Source organism: Corvus kubaryi, unplaced genomic scaffold, assembly GCF_017639235.1.
Source record: "Corvus kubaryi isolate FWS band 111438036 unplaced genomic scaffold, C.kubaryi_AGA036_p1.0 split1-37296, whole genome shotgun sequence".
Classification (NCBI taxonomy): Eukaryota; Metazoa; Chordata; class Aves; order Passeriformes; family Corvidae; genus Corvus; species Corvus kubaryi.
In genome coordinates, this window is record NW_024582075.1 from 9,092,254 (window position 1) to 9,120,088 (window position 27,835).

At 35.7% G+C, this 27,835-nt stretch overlaps 1 protein-coding gene across 13 annotated transcripts in view; it reads right to left on the reverse strand.

Moving 5' to 3' along the window:
- Window positions 1-27,835, reverse strand: part of ADGRV1 (adhesion G protein-coupled receptor V1) — a 318,059-nt gene that overhangs the window by 247,389 nt on the left and 42,835 nt on the right. For 10 of the 13 annotated variants that reach the window (XR_006013577.1, XM_042012970.1, XM_042012977.1 and 7 more), the window contains 16 exons: window positions 26,542-26,718; window positions 25,285-25,508; window positions 17,623-17,655; window positions 16,417-16,543; window positions 16,142-16,327; window positions 15,304-15,484; window positions 14,555-14,718; window positions 13,795-13,918; window positions 13,144-13,410; window positions 11,627-11,753; window positions 9,381-9,598; window positions 7,568-8,311; window positions 5,124-5,497; window positions 2,959-3,135; window positions 1,199-1,379; window positions 395-597 (listed from right to left, as the gene is read on the reverse strand). Coding sequence is in view for 12 of the 13 variants with exons in the window: in XM_042012970.1 (XP_041868904.1) it covers window positions 395-597; window positions 1,199-1,379; window positions 2,959-3,135; window positions 5,124-5,497; window positions 7,568-8,311; window positions 9,381-9,598; window positions 11,627-11,753; window positions 13,144-13,410; window positions 13,795-13,918; window positions 14,555-14,718; window positions 15,304-15,484; window positions 16,142-16,327; window positions 16,417-16,543; window positions 17,623-17,655; window positions 25,285-25,508; window positions 26,542-26,718 (3,507 nt within the window). In the remaining variant the exon portion in view is untranslated. Of the gene's footprint in view, window positions 1-394; window positions 598-1,198; window positions 1,380-2,958; window positions 3,136-5,123; window positions 5,498-7,567; window positions 8,312-8,893; window positions 8,981-9,380; window positions 9,599-11,626; window positions 11,754-13,143; window positions 13,411-13,794; window positions 13,919-14,554; window positions 14,719-15,303; window positions 15,485-16,141; window positions 16,328-16,416; window positions 16,544-17,622; window positions 17,656-25,284; window positions 25,509-26,541; window positions 26,719-27,835 lie in introns of those variants that run through there. The other 3 variants (XM_042012975.1, XM_042012974.1, XM_042012981.1) reach the window with 2 other exon arrangements.

Here is a 27,835-nt window from a genome sequence, read left to right on the forward strand (position 1 = left end):
TTAACAAGCAAACACAGATACATATAAGCTATGTTGTTGAATATGTACAAATCCTAATGCATACAAACATAATCTTCACCTGTACATGCACCTGTATGCTCATATAAAGTCTGATGTACTTCCATTCTTGCTGCATTGACAATTTTCTTAAAGATATCAAAATAAAACTCAGAGGCTTTTCCTAGGAAACACAAGATGCTGCACAGAAAGGAGGCAAAAGGCACACAGCAATTTATATTTTTACAGTGAGTACTATGCATTTATCTATCACAACACCATATAAAACAAACTGTTTCTGTGAAAAGTTATCACAGCTAAGATAAAAGATTCAAACTATGGCTATTTCCAAGACAAACAGCTCTAAAATAATTACACACCTTGGCAATGGCCATACCTGATAATCCTTAGGACTGAAAGCTGTAAGTGGCACTGTCCTGTATTCCATAATAACTGTTCCAAGAAGCCCTTGTGCACGAACTACCAATAATCTAATGTGTCCAACTTCTTCTTTAACAGTGATATGGGGCACAGAAGAGGCTGGCAGAATCATTTCATCACTGGGTTGAGGAGGTGGCCCCACTGAAAACTGCAGTAGACCTGAAAGACAAAAATTACTATTTACATGGCTTTTCATACCAAATTCAAATTATAATAAAAAATTGAAACAAAAATATTTAAAATATCTATATTTAATGTTTATGAAATTAAAAAAAAATATTAATATGCCTTTAGGACTCAATCACGCTATTTCCAGGAATGTGCTGTGTATCATTCCCTATCTCACTGATATTCATGACAGTCTTAAAAAAAAAATCACAAGAATGAATTCAACTCTTCCCAAAAGAATCCAAATATGTCATAATAATGGGTACTTATTGGTATAATAATAAGCATGCTTAAATGTCCCTCTCCATTAGGAATTCTCATTTCACAAAAACTGGCATAAAATCAACAACATGCAATTTTGTTTGACCACATGTTTGGTCCAGGCAGTTTTAATGCCTTTTTTGTAGTATTCTCAAGAGTAAGTAATTTGGCTTTCATTCTTCTCTAAATATCATGAATTAATCTCAAGTTAGACAAAGTGTAATACTTGGCATCGCTTCCTCATCTATCTGAGCTAGACAAATTTTTACCTCTTGAGCTAGAAGTATACATAAATATGCAATAAGACTGTTATCATCTTCAACATTGTTACCATATGGGTGATCACTGGCTTTAATGCTGATATCAGTAGTTTCCTTTTCTGGATCTATACTTGCTCCACTGGTAGGAGTTGAACCTAGTTTTCCATCTCCAGATACTGCAGAGACTAATGTCACACGGAAATACTCATTTAGCTCCGGAATGTCATCATCAATAACATGCAAGTTTAAGACCTAGAGAAGGACCAAATCATGGAGAAATCAAACTATGCAACATACATCCGTTAAAGAGTTTTATAGCCCATTAAACAATTAATTTTTCAGTCAATCAGCTGTATCCGCTGTGAGTTCAGAAAGTAATGTAGAGAATATTTTTGCTCTCCATGTAACTTAACCTAATTTCTAGGATAATAAGTTTAGAATAACCATTCCAAAAACACCTTCACCAAGCTTCCAGAGACATTACAGTGTTGAATCTAATTTAGAGAGCAAGTGAAGTGAGCTTTTTATGCCACCTGACACTTGAGATTACAGATCATACTATCAGGTAACATAATCTGCTCTGCATAGGCTAATACATTAATCTCAGACAATTCCAGCTTTCTATATATAGTGATAATATATGACAAACATATAGGAGAAAACGTTTAGGTAGCTGATCATATTTAGAGCCATGGGAATGAATAGTTTACAAAAGTCAATGGAAATTCTCTTAAGATTTTTCACCTGATGAGCAACTGCTCCCAGACTGTATCTTAGGGCCATGACCATTAGGTCCTCTGTATGCAGACTGTATATTAGACCATACAGTAATGGAGCAAGGTCTTTTCTGCCATTATGTAAAATAAGTCAGGCCTCAACCATGCTGTCAGACTGGAGTAACTTGGCAAATTTTACTTTAAATGACTATATGTAATGCCATAATATGTTTCAATAGAGAATTAAAGCTGAATAAACTGTCAGGAGCATACTGTTTTCCAAAATCACATGTTTTTGCCAAGCTGTAATCAATTACATTGTTTAACTGGGACCAGATCCACAGTTCTAGTGCGGTCACTGGGATCTTTACAAATTATGTTAGTAGGTTTCACTTAGTCCGTACTGACTTCAGCAGAATGATAGACGTGAAATTAAAGACAGTGTTTTCTACTCTCAATCCCCCCTTTCTATTTAACAAACACTCATAGAAAACGCACATTAACTTCCTACAGTATTGTGGTCCCACATCTCTTCTTCAGATGAATGTAAAATTCCTGTGCTGTGGGTTGGGGTCAAATTCACAGAAATAGATTAATCAAAAGAGACAGAATGTGGCAAACAGCTGCAAGACACTTGATTACAGCACTGAAGTTGACTGCTGTCTATTTAATTGTTGTGGAGATAAAACTGAGCTCCAAAACTCAGATCAAAACCTGATCATATTCCAATTTCAAAAGTCACTGGATCCACTAGTCAAGCTCAGGACTACCTGAAGTATACATATAGATATATATTTATATGTATCTATGAAGTGTACATATAGATAGACATGGATTTAATATATGCATATATGTAAACATATCTTATGCATTAGGTGCATTTAAGCATTCATGCATGCACAGCAACCCCTGAAGTGAGATGCACGCAGATATATATGGACGTCTATCCTATCACTTGTTAGATGTCACAGATGAAAAAAAATCTACAAAATATAATAAAAGCCATGTGAAGGAAAGACTGTTTAGTATGAAAACCAGTCAAGCACCCTCAGAAGGTGTTTTCCAGCAGGTTTGCAAAGGACAGGATGAATAGTTAATAGGAAGATAGGGTTTACCTTAGATCTCTGCCAAGGAAGGAATGTGATAGTGCCACTGCTGTTAGAAAAATCGCTAATAGAGTAATTTATGCCACTGGAATCAACCTGTGAGATAATGTAATTTATATACACATAGTCTAGGGCTCCCCTTGTACGCTCCACGACACAGGATATAGTGGAACCCTCATCAGCAGTCTGGAAGAAAGCAAGAATTGACATATTTGTTAGGATCAAAGTAAATCAAAGGAATAAAGGTAAAAGATTGAATTCTCTAATGCTAGTCAAATGTTCAGCAATTTTTTATTGCTGTCATGTTCCTTTCAGCACTTTCAGACAAATAGGAAGCTGAAACTGAACTTGATGGTGGAACAATCTTAATGGAAATTGCAATAGCTTCTCCCTGAGGTCAGCCAGTAATTGTACTCCGTTGTTTCTTTTGGACACAAAACAAGAATCAATATGTTTGAAATGTGTATGTCAAAGGCAGATGACTCTACTGCTTTATATTAATGTCAATTATTTTAATTTTAAGAAAGATTTGTATTCCTCCTTTCCCTGACTAAAAACACTGTGGAGAACAAAAGAGATACGTTTAAATTAAACTATACTATCATCATTCAGGAAAAACTGAAAAACTTTTTGTGCTACACTACTCTTTGCAATTCTGTCTTTGCAAAGAACATGCCTTCAGTAGCAAAAATTTCACATATTTGGAACAAATCAGTTATTGATACCAGCCAAGTATATTAAAAAATTATGATCATCAAACTAAAATAGAAAATAATTTCATTTGAAAATTATCAGAAAGGGTAAAGCTATCTTAAGCATTAGATAAATTTCAGAGCTTCTGTATAACACAGTGTAGATACTGAATGTGCCTTAAGCTGCTTAACAGACAGGTAAGGATACAAGCAAATTAAACTACTGATAAAAGAATATTATAAGATAAAGGAGAAACAATTAACACGCCGTATAAACTTTTAATTTTGCTTCATGCTTGGCTGCTGATCTGTGGTATCACAGAATTACCAGTGGCATTTGAAACTGTAATCTATTATGATACAAGATGGTAGGCACCTGGAAAGCAAACTGAACCAAACTGAAAACTAGCATCATCAGGCAAGATGGTTGCCTTCAAACACATCACACTTCAAACACAAGGACTTCAGTTAGAAAGGATGTACTTAAGAGGTCATAAGAGTTCCAAATTGGAAAGCAGTATGCAATTTGTTTTCCGAAATAATCTAGTAATAATAGAAATATGTATCATGTCTTTCTCCCTCATAATGATTAAAAACCTACAAATTAATTATGTTTATTTCAATCCTCTCAAAAGAAGATTCAAGTTCACATACTGTATATATGGTGGCCACCCACCATAGAAAATTTAATGTTTAAAAACAGCAGCTTCCAGCCAGTATCAAGTGAATTCATATCAAATATGATGACGATAATGATGATGATTTAATTATAAGCGAGGGAGAGGCTGTAATAGAACGCAGGAGAAACAAGTGCTGCACAGCACAATGTTCACCACATGCTGACCAATACCCAGCCCATTTCCAAACAATGACCAGCTCCCTTCCAGGTAAGTCCCACAGTTTATATACTGGACATGACATTCTATGGTATGGAATGTTCCTTTGGCCAGTTCAGGTCAGCTGTCCTGGACATGCTCCTTCCCAGCTTTTTGAGCAGCTCCTCACTAGCAGAGCATGAGACACAAAAGTCTGATTCAGGGGAAGCCTGACTTAGCATCAGCCAAACGATCCTTGTGTTATCAACATTATTCTCATCCTGAATCCAAAACACAGCACTGTATCAGGAACTACGAAGAAAATGAACTCTCTCCAAGATGACATCAGATTACAGTCTCAGTAGTTACAGAAATACAGGAAAAAAATTGTTCTAGGAAAATTTAGGCCTTAGTCTTCAGTTTATGTAATAAAATAAATTTTCTTAATAAAAATAATTTGGGGGTATTTAAAAAAAAGTGATATTGCAAATGCCAGTGTAACTGAGGCTGTATTAACAGAACTTACACAATTCCAAATTCTAGAAAATTTTGCTTAACTACAAAAACTAACAATGTGGAATCAAGGCCCTTCAAATGTTAGTTAGCCTTGCCATTAGTTTGGCTGTGTCTAAAATTTCTCCTCTAGTTTTCCTTATGAATATCTTACCTCAGGAATACATGCTCCAGTGAAACCAAATAAACCATTAGCATTATCACTTTTCTGTATTCTTAACCTTGCTGTTGTGTTTTCTTGTGAAATTCGAGCTCCACCACACACAGAAATGAGCTTTAGGATGAATAACTCCTCTCCTTCTTCCTCTTTGTCATCCTTTGCAGACACAATGAATGATTTATTGGTTTCTCCCTGCCGATACTCCAAATACCCAGAGACAGGGTGTACGTCACTCTTTGCAGGAGCTGCATGGAGTTCATAGATCTCTGCTTGTGTCAGTTTTCTCTCATAAAGCCTTACATCCTGCATTAGACCCATGTACCTGCTGTTTCCATTGATTCCTGCTCCAATTCTCACTATTCCTGGACCTGAGAAGAAAATCAGAATTTTTCTCATGTCATTGTTTTGGGTTCTTTTTCAAAATAGATAATATACATAACTATTTAAAAATCTGTGGTAAATTGTTTACTGTCCCTGGATTAGTAATCATATTGATCTTGAAATGCAGACTGGGAGGTTCCTCAAGCCTCATCTCAGTGTTACAGGTAGATCATCACAGGTGAAATAATTCCTTCCTAGACCGTTCCTGTTTCTCATCCTACTAATTCTATCTGAACATTGTCATCATCCCTTATCTTAATGAATCTTCAAAACTTCTCTCGTTCCATTAAAAATGTGCAGAGCCCGGCTGCAGCCCATCTCTCTTTTTTTTTGCCAAACACTTGCTTTGCCCATTTTGTATCCCTCTGCTAGGACAGTGAATCCATTCTTGTTATCAGACTATTAGCCACACTGGACATGCTTGTACCCTAATGCACAGGAAGAGGGGCTTCAGAAATGTACACCAAATTCCAAGCACTTTTTACAAATGCTTTAACATTTCTTTCTCTCCAAACAATTATCCCACTCAGCAACTCAGAGGATGACAGTTCCCTTTTTCACAAATATACTAAGCTGGTAGCTCATACTCATTCCTATCACTCTAAAACACATCGAACATATCTCTTCAGCGGTTTTCTGATTTTGGAAAGGAAATGTGCCACTGCGTGCCACTTCTAGAAATAAGCAACCACAGCAACTGCTAATGGTCCCAAGACACAAGGCAGAGGATGGTGAGAAAAGCCAGGCTAGTGTACTCACCATAGTATCCAACTTTAAATGGAAAGAGATTAAATTCTTAGCTTATACTTGTAGCACCCCCAGAGCGAGCACACATCATCTCCATTAATATGGAAAATTTGCACATACTCAGACATATCCTTCTAGCAAAAAAAGCCTTACTGCATTTCACACTTCTTTGTTTTAGAAACTGAGGGGGAAAATAATCCTTTCTCAGCTACAGTACTGCACGTCTGATGGAAGTTATTAATTGCAGGGGCACTACTTTGTTGCAGAGGAACTACTTTTTTACAGAGGCTAAATTTCTTAGACTTCAACTACCAGGAAATTAAAGGGAGAAATAAAATCCTACACTCCAGAATTAATGAAGTCTCCTCTTTATGCTCACTTTATGTTTGTACACATATATACATGTAGATGTATATGCATTTAACATTACTCTATGTTTTTATAATTTTCCTTCTTTGATTACAGAGGAGATTGTATTCAAGAATTTGATAATCATTCATTGCCTAACCCCATGAAATAAAACCTGTGAAACTGACGAGGAGAGAAAGAAAGGAAAAGGATGGAGATTACTGCTATGAAATAAAAAAGCACATGGAAGAGTGAGGAACTGCAAAAGAAAGAGCAAATATAAATGTATTTCCACCATACAATACCTGACTTTATAAAGGAATTATTGTGATGCTCACTGCTATGCTAGTTGAATGTAAAAGTCCATAATGGTTATGCATGACAAAAGCCACATCCAGGAATATTGAGTTAGAAGAACTGAAGTATACATGCTAATTTTATTTGCAACATCATTAAATGTATGGGAAAAAATTTCATATATCATGTAAATACATGCTTAAGTAAATCTAAACCCTGAAAATTCTATTGCTTACAAAATATTGGCCTAGCTGTAATATAATACACAACTAGAATCAAAAACATTATTGTATTTTGTTTCAGAAATTGAGAGGAAAAACATTCTTTCTTAGCCACAATACTGTAAATCTAATGAAAATTATCAATTAGAAATATATGTAACTATATAATACATGATAAAAATACATATAGAAATATAATTATTATTATTTTCAAATTATTGCAATCCAAGCTCTCTTACAGTTCTGATGCTTTTTGAAAACTTCCCAGCTCTTATTTTCATTTATAAAGTTTTTGAAAATCCCTAGAATTTTCTACGCATTCCTTTTAACTAACCAATCAGATATAATAATTTCAGAATTTTGCATACATCTTTCAAGGAGCTAGACTCTTTATATTTTCAGAACTTTACATATGAAGAAAAATAATACAACCTATTGCCTCACCATCAGCAATTGCTTCTCCTTTAAGGCTCTTAATTCCTCCTGGAACTGAAATTCCATCCATGTAAAATTCAATTATACTTTCATCCAGAGTAATCAGAACATGAATCCAAGTACTTTCATCCAGGTATTTTAGGATTGCTGCTTTGGCTATGTATGTCATGTTGGATCCTAATGCTGTATAATGAAGCACTACAGAAACATGAGAATCATTTGTTTGGATTTTCACGCCATAATATAAGGTCCCATTACCATCATCCTTTTCAACTATATAACCGTCAGTATTGACATTAGGAATTAACCATGCTGAAAATGTAAAATTATTTACTGCAGTATTTCCATTGTATGGGTATTCCAGACCAATAATTCCAAATGCATCCTCTTTTCCACTGAAATACAAAGCATCTGTTCCACTGTGATGGCGTCTCATGTGCGGCTGGGATTGTACTGAACTTGGAAATGATCCCAGCAACAAGTAGTCTACCATTGGTGGTAATCCAGCTTGAAACGTACTGGACAGTATTTCCCAACCTAAACGGACAACCCCAAAAGTGCCTTGTTTTCTCCAGATGGTGAAGTCTGTAATACAGGAAAGATCATCTTCAGAAAGAATATCTTCTACTATCTCTCTGTCCTGACTCTCTGGATCTAAAACGAAGACTCCAAAAGGGTCATCATTGGAAGGGATCATCACGGTTACAGCAAGACTTGTTTCAGACAACTGCCCACCAGGACCAGGAGACCCACCTATGTAATGGAAGTTAAGAGTAAAAGTTACTGGTCTGAAAAAAGTTACTAAGTATTTTAAAAAGTTTAAACAAAATACCTTTTTAAATAGGACTAATCTTCTTTAAAGGGTCTCTAAACTCTTAAAAATATCTCCAATTTAGGATTAACATAATTTAACCGTATTGGTTTTAAAACACGATAGAGAACATTTTCACAGAAAACAAGTCACGTTATTTTTCAACTGCAAAATATAACTGTCCTTCAGCTAAAACAAGATTAGCTCCAGATTTTCTGAATTAGTGATGAGAGAGGTTGTTTTTGTTTCATTTGAAAAACATGGGGTCAAATTCAGTTCTCATTTTACTTCAAGATTTACGCAAATATGAAATGGCAACATTTGGTTCATTGCCTTTAAATAAGCAGAGATTACCCTGCAAAATCAGTAACCAGGTGTGTGTTAAAACTGCTCCTAAGTCCTGCCATTAGTCACCTACTTCTCCACAGTAAGAATTCATGATATGAAGACCATGGTGTGAATGTAGAGCCACCATGCACCACTAAGTAGGAAATCTTCTGTACATGCATATGGATTTCACTTACGGAAATGTCAACATATTTTCAGTTGTATCTCGGCACAGAAGACCATAAATAGTACTGAGGTGGAAGGAGTCCAGCAGATTTGGAACTCTACTCAGTAGCAGGCCTGTAGCAGTTGTAATTTAAGTGATACGAAGTGGTAACTATTTTATTTTACAGAAATTTCTAGAAAAAAGCAAACAAGCCAGCCAATATCCAGTATGGTAGATATGCATAACCTTTAATACCTTCATTTTTTCAGCTCTACACAAAGCTCTACACCTCTGAAATCAATAAAAGGCATCCTTTTTAAAGTCCAGATTCCAAAACTGTGTTCATATACCTAAATTAAAGAATAAATGAAAAATAGAACCTAAAATCTCACCAGAAAAGTATAGGATGACATGATTCAAGACAAAGGTTTTTCGAGGATTGTTTTCTTTTTGACTGATTAAATACAATAATTATTTTCTACCAGATAGAAAGGGAATGGTTTTATGGAAGACAGTACCTGAAACATTCACCAACTTTAAACTGTAAAATTCATTGAATTCGGGAATTTTATCTGAAAGAGCATGGAGCACTATCGGCTTTGATCCTTCACCGTCCATGAAGTACACGGTCCCACAAGTTTCATAGAACTCTTCTCCTGGCTTCAGTGTAGAGCCATTATGAAACAGCTGCCAGGTTAATGAGACATTCCCAAAGTGTCCTCTATGTCTCAAAATCCTGTTCAGAGATACAGAAAGAGTGAATATTCTGGCAGGTATTCATCAGCATTCTCCACTAACAATGGAAAATGTGCACTAATCATTCTTACTGTGGGAAATAATATACATTGTTCTAAATAACCACAAATAACAAATAGAACCATGAATGATAATACAGCCCTCTTAGAAGGCCTGCAATTTCACAATATAATTCTACACCCAGGTATACCACAGATAGCTTAGAAAGAAAGTAATCAATGAAAGTACCTGCAAAATAGTACTGTTAAGATGAACATCCGTTTGTCTTGCACTTCTGTTTTTTAATTAAAATGAATGTATAGTTCAGCAAATGAACACTAAAAATGGAGATAGCTGGCTACTCTTAGAGAAGAAAGAGAATGCATTTAATTACAGTTTTGCCTATAATTATCATGGCTCCTTAAATTTTTTTACATTGGTATTTAATTTGGGTTATATAGAAGGTCCTTTACAAATCTGTGATTATTCCATATTAAGAATGCAATAAATTAAAAAAAAGCTTTTATTTGTTTGCATGGCTATCTGGTAACATAGTTTCACCAATTTCAAAAAGGCATTATAAATAAAAAATGAATAATATCATTCCTTTATTAACAAAATATGTTTCCATACAAAAACTGTACTTATGTTTGCATAGTAAAAAGAAAAAAGATGTTTAAAGCATTATTATACAACTCTGAAAAATTAATTCAGTAAGGCAGTCTAGGCACAGAAAAACAATTACATTTTTCCTGCTTCCAAAGGTTTCCTTTTGTTGTTATTAAGCAGGGCCTTCTATTCCAGCTGTGTAGCACTGTTGCAGTAACTCCAGTTACTCTCTTTAAAGCTCAGTGCTGCCACAGGTGTTCTCACTGGTTAGATTATAAAATAGTCTTACCCTTTCCTTATGTACTAAACAAAAGTCAAATCATTTTAAGGGTATGAAAAAGACAGTTTCCTAGAAAATACATTTTATCCATAAGGACTAAGCAAGGTCCTCAGATGTTGGTATCATGTGCTTACATAAAGCACCTGTATATAAATGTGTTTAGTTCAAATCATCACTCTTCACCATCAATTAGAAAAAAAAAATCCTGCAAATAAAATTATAAAGGACCAAAAAAAGAGCAGCATAACAAAAGCAACCACAGAATATATATTTATTATACCTTTTTAACAAGGATTTTTATTTTTTAGATGTGCAACACAAGCATAAAGATCTAACTCACAGTCATACGCCTCTGTTTCAAGGCCTTAAAACAAAGAGTCAAATCAAATAAAAATATATAAAAGATAATCAAACAATTGTGAAAAAAGCCTCTTTTCTAAATGTTCTCACCGTCAGAGTTATTGTGAACATACATCTCTCTATACCCTGTCTAGAATTTTCTTATTGAAAATCAGTATTTTTGTCAATTTATAACCACACTGGGACACTAGGAACATAAAAATGTTGGATGCCATGAAAATTAATTTCTTAACCCTTCCCCTTCCTGAATAAATCCCAGCAGCTGCCAGTCAGACTAGGGAAAAACATATTTAGCCTTCCTTTAGGAAAGAATATATTTATCCTTGGACTTTGAGGATAGGCTTCCGTCTGTAATTTACAGACAAAAGAAAAACAAACTATCAGAAAGAATACAGTAATATAGGTTGTTGCAGGGTAAGACTTCAAAGTAGGGTGCAAAAAGAAATGAACAACCACGTAGTTGTATTTAGCTGTATTTTGAAAAGATTTTTTACTTCTCTTTATAACAAAAACTCCTATGCTGTAATCTTGTTTATATGTTAACAGGAATTTTGTGCACATTTTAATATGCACAGTCTACTTGATAATATAAGAGTTGATGTTCTCAATATGTTTGCAAATATTTTAACCCAAAATTTGGTAGAACTATTTTTTTAATAAATTTTAGCAATGCAAAAAATGGAATTAGATCAAAGTATTACCCATAAAGTAATACATAAATCAATACATACATACATGTGTTCAAAAAAGGGGAAATAATATTACTTAAAAGTTACTTACAAAAAACTATTACTTTTTCCTTCTTCCACTGCCTTCTCTAGAGATTCTAAGGAGAAAATTCCATTAGGATCATCATTTGCTTCAATAATAACTGTCGCCACTCCAGCATTAAAGATAACAGTATCCCCTAAAAAGAGGGTGATTAATTTTATCAAAACTGGAATCAGAAATGAAGGTAACTCTAAAACCGAATGTTTCCTTCTCACACCAACAGCTTTCATGCAAAGAAAGAAACAAGCAATGATAAACCAATCAGTGAAAACCAATATTTGAGGTATTCAGTAACAGACAAATCAGAGTAAAAATATGTAAAAGTAGCATCTTTGGCAGAGAGCAAGAAGGTAGATTTGCAGAAAAAAATGTGACATGACCAGAGATGATCCAATTCTGAGAAGAAAGGATTGTATGAGAGGTAGTACTTCATACTTGATCAATTGGTCAAGTCAGAAGAAAAAGATATGTATTTGGAGATCCCAGCCCTCCTTTAGGCCTAGAACAGAAATATTGCACTTTAACTAAATACAAGGCAACAAGAATCTCTAAGAGATTAGTCATACCCACATCACAGCCTATCTGAAAGGAAAAAAATACAAGATACCTGTGAAGTAAGATGGAAGCTAGTAGGATTTCTGTGTGGATTTTAGGACAGTAGGGACATATCAACACCTCTTTATGTCCACAGAGGTATATTATGTTTCTGTCCCCATTCTAGTTTACACCCTTTCCAAGAGCACTAGACTTGTTTTTATTCCAAAATGAACAATATGTTTATGATTTTAACTTCATATACTTCTATTTGTATTTTCTCAGAGGTACAGCACTACAATATAATTTTCAAAAACAAATCAAGGCCAATGTATGCAGCAGATCAAATAAAGAAAAATAATAAATACTTTTTTTTTTTTGCTTTCAGGAGTGCATCTAGAAATATTCTGTATTTTGCCCATTCCAGTAGGAATGTGTGCCAGGAGGAAAGACATCACATGTTTCCAACAGAATGGTAAAAGAAAATAGCAGCAGATCCTAAGTTAGTAAAGTAGAAAGGGATCACTGAAGAGAAAATTTAAGAAGGGAGAAGAATGGCTTTGTCCAATGATTTCCATGAAGTTGATAATCTGTAAGAGAGCTCAGTATCAGAGTGACTGGCCTCAGGAAACACATGAACTACCTTATACTCAGATAACTGATAAAAATTACCTATTTCTTATATTTAGTTTTTATTTTCTTATTGATAAGTAAAAAAACCCATCTAATTTGGAGTATTTGAAAAGAGATTTTAACTCCAGTTATTTTTGCAGGACAGTTTCAGCTGTATAATTTAAATTTTGTTTCCAATTAAACAATTCAAGATCAAAATCCAAACACACTGTCAGAAATTTTATAGAAATGTTGAAGCAAACCTTAGTCATATAATGCCTGACCTTTATACATTGCTTTACGATAAGAACAAACTGGTAAAAAGTAGAGAAAAAAATAAAAAGAGAGTTACTAAATATACATTAAATCATTATTTTTACCTGTTGAATTCAAAAGGAAGATATAAAATGTTTCATCAGTTTCAGGGGTATCATCATCATTAATATACACAGATAAGTTCTGCTCTCTTTCTCCAACACCAAACAGAATGACACTGTTTTTTCCACTGGGAACAAAGTCTCCCTCTTCAGCTGTTGCATCTCCATTGACAGTAATATACTGAACAGCAACAACAGCATCAGCAGATCCATTCCTTAGGACTGTAAAGTTTGCTACACTCCCTTCTGTAATGCTCACTGTCAGAGGTTCTGAAAACACACAAGCAATAAATTCAAGTTCAAGCCTGAGATTTTTGCACGTGGCCTATTCACCTAATCCTCCACAAGAGGATCCTTCACCTCAAGGAAAGAGAAGGCACATGTAGTAAAGGCAGGGAAATACTTGCAGGTAGAAGAGAATATTGTCATTAGCCACCTAACCAATCCCAGAACCATCAACGAGAATAATGACATAAAATGAGAGAAAATTCTGAAGTAAAAAAAAAAAAAAAGAGCAAATTCAATACAACCAAAAAAAAGTACATCTTTAACACTAGCTCCACTTGGATTAAGATTTGTCAACAACCTGCTCTGTCAATAAAATCTTTTTGGGGTAGAATATGCATTCAAAATTTAAAACCAGTAATATCTAACCTGCAAAATAAATGGGATCATCATTCCTTGTAATTCGTAAAAATGCACTGGTTATATTGCCCAGTCTGGCTCCACCAGTGGCATTGAATAATCTGATTATGAATACCTCCATCTCTTCAGGTACCTGAAGGACAAAGTATTGAGAAATTAATTTCTTGTATACAAAACAATGAAGAAATTAAAATGAACAGCTGAGGAGGTTAACCAGGGTTTCTGCATATTGTTGTTTATTTATTGATTCATAAGTGTGTCAAGAGGGATGACAAATGACAGTTCATACACTTACTCAAAAATCATCAGCCAAAAATCCTTGTAAATAAATCCCCTCATTTTTACTATTGTACAGATGATCCAAAAGTTATCTTGCAGTTTCCTAATGCTGATACATCATGCTGATACAACTTATTTTTACCACTATATTTATTTATTTATTATTAATTATTCACATTCTTTCTTGTCGTACTTCAAAATCAAAAATATAAAATGAGGATTCTTGCTATCAAAACAAGTGTTTTACTTATTATTATAATTTAACCACACTTGACTACAGACAGATTTTTACTTTTTTTGTTTATAGATATGTACACTGTCTCAAATTCTTTTATTATTTACTTAGGTAAACACACTTTTATCCAAGTATTTTGATTTTTCCCACAAAAAATTATCAAGTTCTTAAAAAGCAGAGCTTCTTAAACTGCTATGTTTCAGCACTTACTCTTCGTTCCACATATTTACATAAAAACACTGTAAAAATGATTACCTCATCTGGTAGAGAGTAAATGGTGATATTTTTTGAGAACTCCAGATTATCAAAGAAAATAGTCCCTTGTTCTGGATAGATGTCATTGGTACATGCTGGGTCAACAATCCAGGACACGCTAACATTGCCATAGTTTCCTTGGTTTCTTACAACTCTGTAAGAGGCTACAAAATGCAAACATTTACAGTCAATGTGTGTCTCCAGAAAAACGTAAGTCAAAACCAAAAAGGTCAGCAAAGCTGTAACAAAGATAAATGAAAGGAAACAGTAAGTAAATTCACTTCTTGCAAAACTAATAATATGTGAGAGACCTACACAAAAGGCCATGCAATGATAGACCATTACAGCAGTTAAAATTTGTATCAACTTTGTTGATACAATAGAGATAGATAAATTGAAGCCACACATATGAAAATTTATCTCATTCTTCTCTCACATAGCACCTGATTCCTCATGCTCACCAGGCAGAACTACTACCGTCAGGTTGTACCTTGCACATAAATCAATTCTCTGTCCCTCCTGCCTGGTATATTCCCTAGCTATATTTTCACTGGATTGATCCCTATGGCTTTCAAGGCCCATCCTCCTCCACACTAATTTCCACTGCTCATCATGCTGGTACTGTAGCCCCCTGGAAACTCCTGAGCAGAGACTTGAGGCAGGCATTGTCCTACAAAGGTGAAGCAGGAAAAAGAAGCTTTGCAAGAGCAGAGAGCAGAGAAAGCAGAAACTCTAATAAAAAGGATTACCAGCGTAGATGATTTCTCCTTTACTTTCCTTTATTGTTACTGATAATTCATCAAGTAGAAACTGAATGACACCATGTGGATCATCATTCTTCAAAATCATTATATTGACCCTTGTGGCATTCCCCAGCTTGCCTGACATTTCACTGTAGCCACTGAGTACAACAGCATATGCCTCATCCAGCTGGAAGAGGGAAACTCAGTCAGAATAAAAATACTTGTTCAGCAGAAAGAGAGGACAACTTCAACAAAAGAAAATTACACACACTTTCTATATGCACAATGGTTTTGTACATCTTTGTCATCTGTAGCAGTGAAAGCAAAGATCTTAAAGACATTAAGCTAATTTAAAAATAATGCTTCAGCTTAAATTATTTATCTAATGCGACCTTGTATTTCATATATTGCTTGAAAAAACACTCACAGGAGATGCCTCATGGAACACTAAAACAATTATTTAATCTTTGCATCTATACAGCAAACATTAGTGTAGACTGGAGAGCACTGAGTTCAATTAGCAAGTATTTACCAAAAAAGAAACAAGAAAGTGGTTGTTCATACAGAGCTCAATTAAACAGTGGCATTCTACAAACAGATGCCAAAAACTCATATGGATACAAAAATAAGTTTCAATTTACAAAAAATAAAAATCCACCGAGGCCTATTAAAGCCAAAGATACCTTCTAGTTATCCAGGCATCCCTGGTTTTGAGACTGGGAACACATTCCGTAGAAAAGCATTGTATATTTGTTCTGCTCCTATTTATTTTCCTATATTTTAATAAGTGACAAACTGTTATGCTGTGAACACAATTTGAAGAGTGGAAAATTTTCATTTCTACCTCTGGAATCCCATCCATCCTTGTCAAAAGAGTAATTATAATCTCTCTTTCCCCAGGCTTAAATTCCAGAATTCCTGTGCTTCCATAAAACTCATTATCGTTCCTTGGTTCTACAGTGTATCGCAGAAACTGCCTGAGAAGGGTCCCTCTGCTGCGGACAATCTGCAGTTCAACAGAATCCCCTTCCTGTAAAAAAACAAAACCCAGCATTTTACTTGCACTCTGCTCAGATTTATTTGTCCATAATTATTAAGAAAAGTTATTCAGATAGCTACCTTGATACTGTAGGGACCTCTGGAAGAGGGAGAAAATTCAAACACCCCTCCAGGATCATCATTTTCCAAAATAGTAATTTCACAAGTAGTAAACCCGTATTTCAGTATTTGATTTTCCACACTGACCCTGGAAAAGGAAAAAAGGGGTTTTTTGAGTGCTGGTTCTTTTTAATAAGTAAATACACATCTAAGTGAATGATGTCAGAATCCTGATGAATGTTATGAATAAATTATTAAAACAATTACCTACAAAGATTATAATAAATTCAGAAAGACACATCAGTGTGTTCCATTCATTTTCAAAAAAAACCCTGAAGTTTGTTTCTGAAGTTACTGTTTTCTGGTTATTTTTTATAGTTGATAGTTCTGGGGTTTTTTAGTCATACATGCACACAACACAAAAGAAAAGAAATAGAACTGTGCACTAAAAATTTAGAGTCACATTCAGTATTACGGAGTATTTGGATCAAAACATAAGAGATGATCCAAAATCACTTAAACAAAGAGAGATTAAATTTCTTGCATTCATTTCCTCAGATGTTAATTTTCAATTACATTGTTTTAAGTTCATGCCATTAAAAATGCAAGAAAAACTACTACTGAAAGATGCATAAAGAATGCACCTTCAGACTGATGGTTTTGATATAGCTTATTAAATGTTGGTTTATTAACTCAGATTCCTGTGCATCTTCCATGTTTTCTGGAAGAAAAATTCAATGAACAAACAGGAAATATCTATTTAAAAGGGTAATATGTCATGTTTATTGAATATTAAAAAAAATACGTCAGCAGACGATAACTTGTGTTAATATAAAATAAAGGTATGTCACTCAAAAAAAGATAACTGTTCATCTTTGACCACAGAAAACTTCTCTACAGTTCTAATCAGCTCAGGCATTTAGATGGGACAAATTGTGTTTCTGGCAGTTTAAGACAACTAATCCATTATTGCAATCAAGCGCAGGAATATCAAACACTGAGTCATGCATTAATAACTTTCATCATTCACAAATCCTAAATAAGCCTTCAAGCCAGAAACCCATGCCATCAAATTAAAAATCAAAGGGCAAGCAAGCATTGTCTGAGAGATGTAGAAGATATGATTCCTGAGAAAAAGGGAAATTATTGACAGATTCTGTCCAAACTAATCACTCATAAAACAAAACATCGATTCACTGAAGACAAACCACAGTCCACTGCACTTACCCAAAGTACACGACAAACCTTTCTGTCTCTACCCTGTAAACATAGAAAGAAAGAAGGAAAGAAGGAAAGAAGAAAAGAAGGAAAGAAAAGGGGTGGGGGAAGGAATGAAAGTGCCACTTCCTGGAATTTCAATAGTACCAGTCTTAGATAATGATAACAATAACAACAACAGCACCACAAAGTTTTCTTTTCCCTTTCCAAACACATAATGTTCCTTTTATGGGAACCTCCTTGCTTGGCATTATCTGTTGACAGATGCTAGCAAGTGGGCAGTCCCCACTGGGGAGAAATGACCCCATGACCAATTCAGGATGTCAAGGTCCGTTCAGAGTATACCCGACCCAGCCCTTCTCCAGCAGCTCTGTCACTGTCAGCCTCTGGGTCTGCTCACAACTGCACCAGCAGCCCACATTTCTATCTAACACTTCACTCAAAAAAAATACAATCAACATGCCTCCATTATGTGTTATTTCATCAGTCTGACATTGTAATGATAAAAACAGGTAAGTACATTGGGAGTTATAACACATACATGTCAAAAACTACTTTAGCACAAAATCAGATCAAACTTTATTTTTGACAATTTTTCAGTTAATCAGATTACCAGAATAAAATACCAACAAAAAGAAAACAAACTCCACCCCACCCCCAAAAAACCAAGCAAAGAAAATAGAAACAGGAAAATAAGCACATATAACAAAACTATCACATCAAGTCAGATGAAAGGACATTATTCTGCAATAAGTATGTAATTTAATTAAAGTATGTCTAGATTATTTTCTTAATCTAAAATAAGTATATATTTAATATAAAACCTGTATCTACTTTTAAAATTGTATAACAGATTAACAAAGCATTTATAAAGTGAAATTTTGAATTCAAAAAGAATTCAGATTCAGAATTCAATAGACATAAGAGTTCACTCAAAAGTTTGAGGTAATAAAGCAAATATACTTGCAGCTGTATTCTTTCAAATAGCAGATCTGATTTAATAGAAATTTCTCAGTGATTCCCAATGAGGCTTCATTTTAAATATTATATATTAAGACATTCTCCCTTCCTTCAGAAATTATGCAAGTTTTCCAAAATCATCAAACATTAATACAATTTAAAAAGTCAAGGTGAAAATTCCAGAGCTAAAATTTATGCTATATTTTCGTTATATTGCTCTTAATGCTAAAATTTAATTGTATTACTAAGCTGTTGGTAATAGATTTCACAGCAGAGAATACAAATGAACCATTATCTCAAGTTGTTTTTCAGTATGTATGTACAAGCTTAAGTGGTTAAGACACAATCATCAAAAAGTGAAAGGACATGCCGGATATAGCATCTCCTTCATCTTCATGAAGTCACACTGCATGAGTCCAAATTGAGCTCAGACATAAAAGGGCGTGTTAACTGCGGAGTAGTGCTACAATCTAGTATCATGTTGAAATGCACAAGGGCAGGTCTACAGAAATCCAAGGGGTAGCAGAAATTACACAGTTCCAAGGTACCATGAGGAGGTACTTTGAGTATCTCCAGATATACTTTGAAAGGACTGACAAGACTGGCAATACTTACTACCTTTTAACAGTCACAGTGTGAATCAGATCAGAATCTCGAGAACTTGGAAGCTAGAGAGCAGCTGGTCAGATTCAGCCCATCCACTGCTAAAACCACTGTTATTTCATATTTTTCTCCAGCCAAGTTCCATTTTCAAAACTAGGGTCACTTGATTGACTGACTGACTGATGGATCTGACCATGTTTTCTGAGCATGACTGGACAGGTTGCTACCAGAGGTCTGACACATTAAATGTTGGTTACTATTCAAAAACAACAGACGGTGGTTGGGCACTGAACAGGCTCCCCAGAGCAGTAGTCACAGCATCAAGTCTGAGAGAGCTCAAGAAGTGTTTGGACAACGCTCTCAGGCCCACGGTGTGATTCTTTGGGTGTCCTATGCAGGCCCAGGAGTTGGACTTGATGATCCTGATGGGTTCCTTCCAATTTTGCTTATTCTGTGATTCCATTATAAAACAGCCTATGCAAAATGGAATAGAAGTCACGAGGCACAGGCTCCCAACTCAGATCTGCCATTACATGAGCAATGAATCCAACAGGATTGTGTCTACATTTTGAGGTACACATATACAAATTTTTATACTAACCCTGGACCAGGATCCATCAAGTGACTTCCTAGCTCAACCTTGGAGTTTTCTTCTTGCTGTGGATCTCTATGGTAATCACTGAGCTGTGCCTAATCCTGGTGACTATCATCTAAACCTGACGTCTTCCTGGCTTAACCTGCCCCACCACCACAGCCTTGCCTCATGGACTGAAGGCTGTCCCCACTTCCCATATGACAAATCTCATCTGAAAAGGCTAGTCATCACAGAAGTTCTTTTTAAAAAATACCTTAATTATTACTTAGCAAGAACTACAGATTAATTAGGACAACTAAGAGAAGCTCCAAAATGTTTCCTCACTTTTTAAAATGCATAGTACTAAAACATAACAGAAAGAAGATTTGACTGAGTTTAAAATAACATGCAATTATAAAATAAGTATTACTGCATATAAAATAATAATTGTTAAGAGATGTGCTTGAATTTGATAACTGTGAACCCAGAACTCGAATTCTGAAGAAAGTTAATGTTTTGAAAAGCCCATGAGAAACTGAATTGCAACTGTGAATTTGTATTAATGATACTCTTAAAAAAACAATTCTCTAAAATCTTTCTCTTCTATCAGGTATCTCAGAAAAGGTACCTTCAAACTTCCTGTAGAATGTTACTAAATTTGCTTACTAGATTTGTGTTCACTACTTCTTAAATTTTTTCAGGATTATCGACTGACTTAATTATGACCTAGCTTTAAAGAATAGTATTCAAGGAGGATTGGCCACATTATAAATTCCACAATGTTTCTCATCAGAGGGAACACCTTCTCTCCAGTTTTAATCCACAATTTATTTGATTTTGGAGGCCATTTTAACTTATGTTACTCACAGCAGAAGACATATGGTGTTACTACTTTAAAAAGTAATGAAAGCTAGCAGTAGGTGTCCAGTAACACTCATATAAACATTCTATTACCAGTTTCAAATAACTTTTTCCCTATCAAAACAAGATCTGACCAAGGCCTTGAAGTAAAAGCCAACATTTTACACTGAAAGACTTAATTCTTATAGGATCACATCTATTTCTTCATGGAAAATTTACTCAAGAAAAATAAATATAGTTTTGAAATAGGCACTAACCACAGGAAATCCCCAAGTTAGAAAAATATTGCAAACTTCATTCAACAGCTTTACTTACACCCTGAATTAAGGCACTAACCACAGGAAATCCCCAAGTTAGAAAAATATTGCAAACTTCATTCAACAGCTTTACTTACACCCTGAATTAAGGCACATAGACAGTATGCAGTTCTCTAAATGGGTCTTCCATGATTTGCAAACTTTTTTATCATTAAGTAATCTCTTAGACACAAAAATGCCTTGCATAAATTTAGAATTTTTTTTTTTTTTAAGTGTAAATGTTAAACATAGGTTTGGCTTAAGTGCTGTGTTCATTTTTGGGCCCCACAATTCAGGAACTGTGAATTTGTGCTATTGGTACTCTTAAAAACATACTTCTCTGAAAGACTTTCTTCTATCAGGTATCTCAAAAAAGGTGTCCTCTTCCACTGGGCCACTTTCCAGCCACTCTTCCCCAGCCTGTAGCTCTGCATGGGGTTGTTGTGACCCGAGTGGAGATCTGCCACTTGGTCTTCTTGACCTTCATGCCACTGGATGTCAGTCCATCAACCCAGCCTGTCCAGGTCCCTCTTTAGAGCCCTCCTACCCTCCAGCAGGTCAACATTCCTGTACAACTTGATGTCATTCACAAATTTACTAAGGGTAAACCGCCTCATCCAGATCATCAATGAAGATACTAAACAGGACAGGGCCCAACACTGATCCCTGGAGGACACCACTAGTGACTGGCCACCAACTGGATGCAGCACCATTCCCCACCACTCTCTGGGCCCGGCCAATCCAGCCAGTTCTTAACAAAGTGAAGAGTGTACCTATCCAAGATGTGGGATGACAGCTCTTCCAGGAGTATGCTGTGGGAGACAGTGTCAAAGGCTTTGCTGCAGACCAGACAGACAACACCCACAGACTTCCCCCAATCCCTCAGGGAAGTCACCTGATCATAAAAGATCAGGTTGGTCAGGCAGGACCTGCACCTCCTAAATCCATGCTGGCTGGGTCTGATCCCCCAATCATCCTGTAGGTGCTATGTGACCCCACTCAAGATTATCTGCTCCATATCCTTGCCAGGCACCAAGGTCAGGCTCACAGCCTGTAGTTCCCCAAAGCCTCCTTGCAGCCCTTCCTGGGTATTGGCATCATACTGGCCAACTTCCAGTTGTCTGGGACCTCCCCAGTTAGCCAGGACTGATGATAAATGATGGAGAGCAGCTTAGAAAGCTCTTAAAACAGCTCCCTCATTACCCTAGGATGGATCCTATCCAGCCCCATAGACTTGTGACCAGCTAAAATAGCTCTGCCAGTCACTAACCACTTCCTCCCGGGTTTCAGGGGGTCTAGTCTGCTCTCTGACCTTGTCTATCTGTCTAGATCAGGGGATCAGCTGCCCTGAGAATAACTGGTCTTACTGCTGAAGACTGATACAAAGAAGGTGTTAAGTACCTCAGCCTGCATCCCATCACAGAAATCACAAGAACTATAAAAATCTCCACATTACATTGCATCAGTTTTGCTTCATTGAAAATATGTCATATATATAAATTAGATGCATATACACGTACATGGATCTATTCTGGCATCTTAATTTATGGGAGTCATGACCAAAAGATTCTGAGCTTAAAGACTATTTAAACACTGAACTGTTCCTGGATTTTAATTTTCCCAAAATAAAAATAAATTCATTTGTGTATTGCTGTTTCCAGAACCTAAAGTCCAGAGGTTTTCACTCTCAGCACCATTCATTTAAGAGAACAAACACAAGCCATGGGCCATGAGGGTCCTGGCCCTTCAGCTGTGCCAACTGCCAAATTTATAGCTGTGTACCTGCACTGGGGGGATGATAACTGCCAATAGGAGAACTTCTTGTGCAAAAGTTAAAAACAACCATCAGATTTCATTCACTACAGACCTCTGGCTTTATTTATCTTTAGTCTCAATTCAGGCCTATTCAGATATGGGGAGGCATTCAAACTGAAGCTGATCCTAAAGAAAGAAAATATGAAGAAGCTTCAGCAGGTACAGAATTATCTTGCTTCTTTATAGCTCGTCTGTCTCTATATAAGCATATTCTTAATGAAACATGTTGGCCTCCATTTTGTGGACAGCATTCATAACTATTTTTAATATCCAGGGCCTACAGATGGTGGCCATAGAGCAAGGAAGGAAAATACTATTTTTAGTGGCTTGGAAGGTTTCTTTTGTAATTATGGGTACAATCAAAGCTCATTTAAAACATAAACTGCCTTAACAACATCACTGAGTTGTAAATAATACATCCCTGTTAGAACTAATTATTGTATTATCTTGCCCATGCTATTATAAATTGCAATAAATAGAATGCTTCTGAACATATTTCTATGTCTATAGTTTCATTAAAGTCCATACATGCTCTATTTTTCTACTGACTTATGCTACAGTGTATCGAACAGTGCAAGCACATCCACAGCACAGTACATCTTTGTTTTCATGGTAATTCACTACTGCTGTGAGGTGCTGGCTGCCAGTCTTGGAAACTGAAATGTTCTGTTCATCCAGAAAGCACAAACTATGGAGAAGGCAATACCAAAAGCTCACACACATCACCCTGCCCTGCCAGTATCATTCACCCCTGCTTTGAAGAGTCCTTTCCAGTATTGAAAGGATGATCTTTGCAGTCATTTCATTCTTGGCTTCTGCTCACATTAAAGTTGCCAAATTTCACTCATAGCCTTGAGGGACACTATCCAGGTCTAGAGAAAAGTTCAGATTTTATCTCCTCCTTATTTACTTCTTTTTCCTGGCCTGACCACCTGTTCTTTACTTCACTCTCTGATCTTGCCAAGTGTGGGAAAGCTGCTTACTGCTGGCACAATTTTTACCAGCCACTTCATGATCAATAGAACCTGCTACTCCCAGCATACATAGCAAAAGCCGAACAGTGGTTGCATTTGTTCTGTTGCCAATTCAATCCCCTTTTAGACATAATTTTCAAGGCATGGGGTTACTACTCAGAGGAAGTAGTAGAAAGCTGTAGTTACACATACTGTAGAGCTGTCCAATATTAAAAAGTTAATCTTTTATGCTGCCCACTTCCTCTGTGTACTTAATTGTCTCCTATCCTTCCACGTCAGCATTTTGGCCACCTTACACAACTTCTTCACAACTTCAATCATTATTTCTAATCTTAGTTTCTTTGTTTGTGCCACAGACTCTAATAAACCTTTAGGCAAACCAGTTTCATCTGCAGGAAGAAAAACAGAGAACTGCTTGCAATAGGCTCCGTTTGGTTTTGTCTTGAACAGGACCATCTTTTCAACACAGTGAGTATCCAAAATAGAATGAAATAATTCATTTTGCACTAGACGCATCCACCAGCCAGCTTCTACAGAAGCAGACCAATCCTGCAATGGAACAGCATCTTTACTGTGCCATAGAATAAAGCTCAAAAAACAAGATGAGCAGCAGCTTGAGGAGCTGGTTTCTGGTTTGCTAGTATGTAATCTATATGAGTATCTGGTGTTAAAGTTCCCAAGAGCTAGTCTGCTCTCCTTTTATATGGCAAGGATATATCTGCATAAGCTAAGGACTGTGTAAGTAGTAGATGTTCAATGCAGACATTGCAGCTGACAGATCTCTCTTAGCATGTTTCCAGAAAAATAAATGGGAAAAATACACCTCAGATTATTAGGAGGTATTAGCAGAAGTGGTAGTATTTCTAAACTATATATACATCTGAGTTTTTTGAAACAGGACTGAAGAAATAGCCAAGATTCTCTTGCTAATAAAACAAAAAGACTCCTGGATATGAAATAATTCAAGGATTCTGAATAGTGTTCACATTCAGATAATATCTCCTGAGGCCTCTTACAGTGTTAATTATTCTGCAATCCTGATGTCACACAGAAGGGCGACCACAACACTGTGCTTCAGAAACACCACTGCTCCCTTTGTAGCTCAGACACGTGGTAATAGTCACACTGGCCTATGTTGGAAGCCAGGAACTGTGATGTAAGTATCTAACTCTGCAACAACATCCTGACTATAAACCTCTTCTGAGAAAAACACAGTTATGTATTGCCTTCATTACTATTCATTACAGTTTTCCCCATTATCTCACTCGATATTACTTTTCTGAAAATGTAAGTGTTGTAATCAAGAGCTATAACTAAAGATCAAATCTAAATGAACTTTTTTAGTAGCATACTTTATTTTAATCAAAATATAAACAAAACTAAGTCATTAGATAATAAGCACAACATGGTTTCTTACACTGGTCACAAATCAAGGAAGATTCCATATATAGTCTGGATCAAGGCCCCAATATTCCTCCAGGCACTTGTCAACACAATGGAGGCAACACCTCATAATTAGTACTGTGCCAAATTATTATATATAGATTATCAGAAGCAATACATATGAATAAAGATAAGGGTACAATACCTGTCCAAAGTTAATAATACGGTTTCATTCATTTCAGGTATATCATCAGCTTTAATCGTAATGTTGATTGTAGTATCACTTTGTCCAGATAAAAAAACAACAGAGCCATTAAAAGGACTTATATCATCCTGTGTTATTGCCTTGTGATTAGGACCAGAGGGTTTCAAACTCCAAAACACTGTTGCTTGACCATCAGTCCCATCTCGATGCAATGCAATGGAAACCTGTAAAACACGAGTCTGCTGTGACTTGCAAAACTAGATGCAAAAACTATTAACCCTTTGCAAATTACTGTTTGAATATGAGCCCCAAAATGTTCGCCTTGGGTTTTTTAATTATACCTATGTATAAGATATGAATCCAAGATGGTATATCAGTGAAAATATATACTGAATCTTATATTTTTAATCATCTATCCATAATATACTTGGACATATATATTTATTTATACCTAGTGAGGGTGGCAGACTACTAATATGACAATTCACTTAGCACTCATAAACACAAAAAACCTTGTATGACTGATTTAACCAGTGCCCACCTCATCAAGACAACCTAGCTTTTAAATGTAACAACCATAATTTACTCTGGCTCTTATAGTACAGTTCCAGCCTGTACTCTGCTTAAGGAAACCAGCAGTTTTATTCTGAGGATGAAAAGCAAGTTCTCTGATTCAGGATTTGAGGGAAGATTTCAGTTAAGACAAGTAGGGGGAAAAAGGGAAAACGTAAGAAAAGACATTTTATAAAGGGTTTCTCTGGCTGGGATTCCAGCACTCAGATGAAAATGCTTTTGAAAATGTTTTGTTGGGTACTGAGAAAAAAAAAGCGTATTTATTAGAAAACAGATCCAGCAAGCCAAATTACATATTCACATGTAAGTCAACTATAAAATACACAGACACTTCCATGAAATCTGGGAGCAATATCAGTCCTACTCTACATGAGTGTCTTTACAGCTGGTGAAAAGAAATTAAACTGTCTGCAGCATAGTCTGCTGCATGTGAGCATCAAGACCTAACCAGTTCTGGATGCTTACATCAGTTCAACCACACTTCTCTGATGACTAACACATGAATCTTGCTAGCAATTTTTTTGCCTTTTTGGTTTTTTAAAGCAGGAGAGTATTTGGGATAAAACAGAACGTGGAGGAAGGATTTTTCTCACATTAACTTTCAAACATTACAGTGGATATAGCAAACTGCTTTTTCCAAATAACTTTTCCATATCAAGAGACAATATAAAAATCTTTACTTACCACTGTAGCAGGCAACTCTTCTGGCTCGGAAAGAATAATTGGAAGATTGCTAGTAAAGCCTATTTCTCCATTTGCAATATCTGGAGTAATCCTTAAAGAAATATTTCGAATCTCACCTAGTCTAGGACTCACAGGTGGGACAAGAGGAATTCTATTCAGCAGCTCAACTTTTTCCAACTGTGAGAAAAAGTAAGAAAAACTTGAGAAATAAGAAGCCTTAGTATCAAGCAAGAACTATTCTGACATTTTGGAATAAGTGTCATATGCAAGGAAAAAAACACCTCCAGAATAAATTTCTCCTACCAGCAATATTGCTATTACAAAAATGTGGAAGTAGCTCTGCATTGAGCTTTCTCAGGAGAATAGTATACCTCTCCGACAAACTGTGTACACAAGTAAATGTATGTAGAGGGAGAATGAACCTTCTAAATTGGGTAACTCATTACTAGATTTATGAATTGATCTGTCAAGCACCCCAGATGTTGTTCTAACTTCATTTTTTTGCCATGCATTGATAAAAATCTGCTGAAGTCACTGGGAACATAATAATTTGCAGCTGCTCATGAAGCCAAAGAATGATTCAATCTTAATTCCTCTCTCAAAAAGTGTAAGAACGTCTCTATTTACAATAACTAATATGTTAGAATTACTTTCAGAATTGAAAATCAATACAAGATTTCAAAACTGTACTCTCTGCTTATATTACCATATTTTTGATGGTTTATTTATATTAAGAAGAAATAGAAAAATGTGTGTTTTTTCTTTGAATGGAAAATACCCTGCACTTATCCCATCAGCAGCATTGACATGACAAGGAAAGAAGGACTTTCTTTGTTTTATTTGTTTTAATATTCCTTTCAAATATTATACCACCATGAGAGTCTGTCTACATGGATCATATTAACAGATGTTTCCATGACTGATTTGTATAGACTTCTGTAAACATTTCACTGGCGCATGAACCACCAATGACAACCACCTCTTAACTCCCATTAGGGTGTTTTCCCTTGGAGTTATTAGATGCTACCATACAGGTTTTAGTGGAGAAGGGCAAAATGGCCTTATTTAAATCCATAGGGTTATCATGAATCGTCCTTTCAACTAATGAGTTTTAAATCCCTTTGATTCTTAAAACCAATTTATACAAAATACTCAGACTACATAATATTTTGTTCTACTGTTGTTCAAGGAACACTCAAAAATATTCATGCACATTTTATTTGATGATAGATGGGATTTCTTTTATAAATGCTGTAATTGGAAACTGATTCTCAACCACACAGGCTAGTTATTG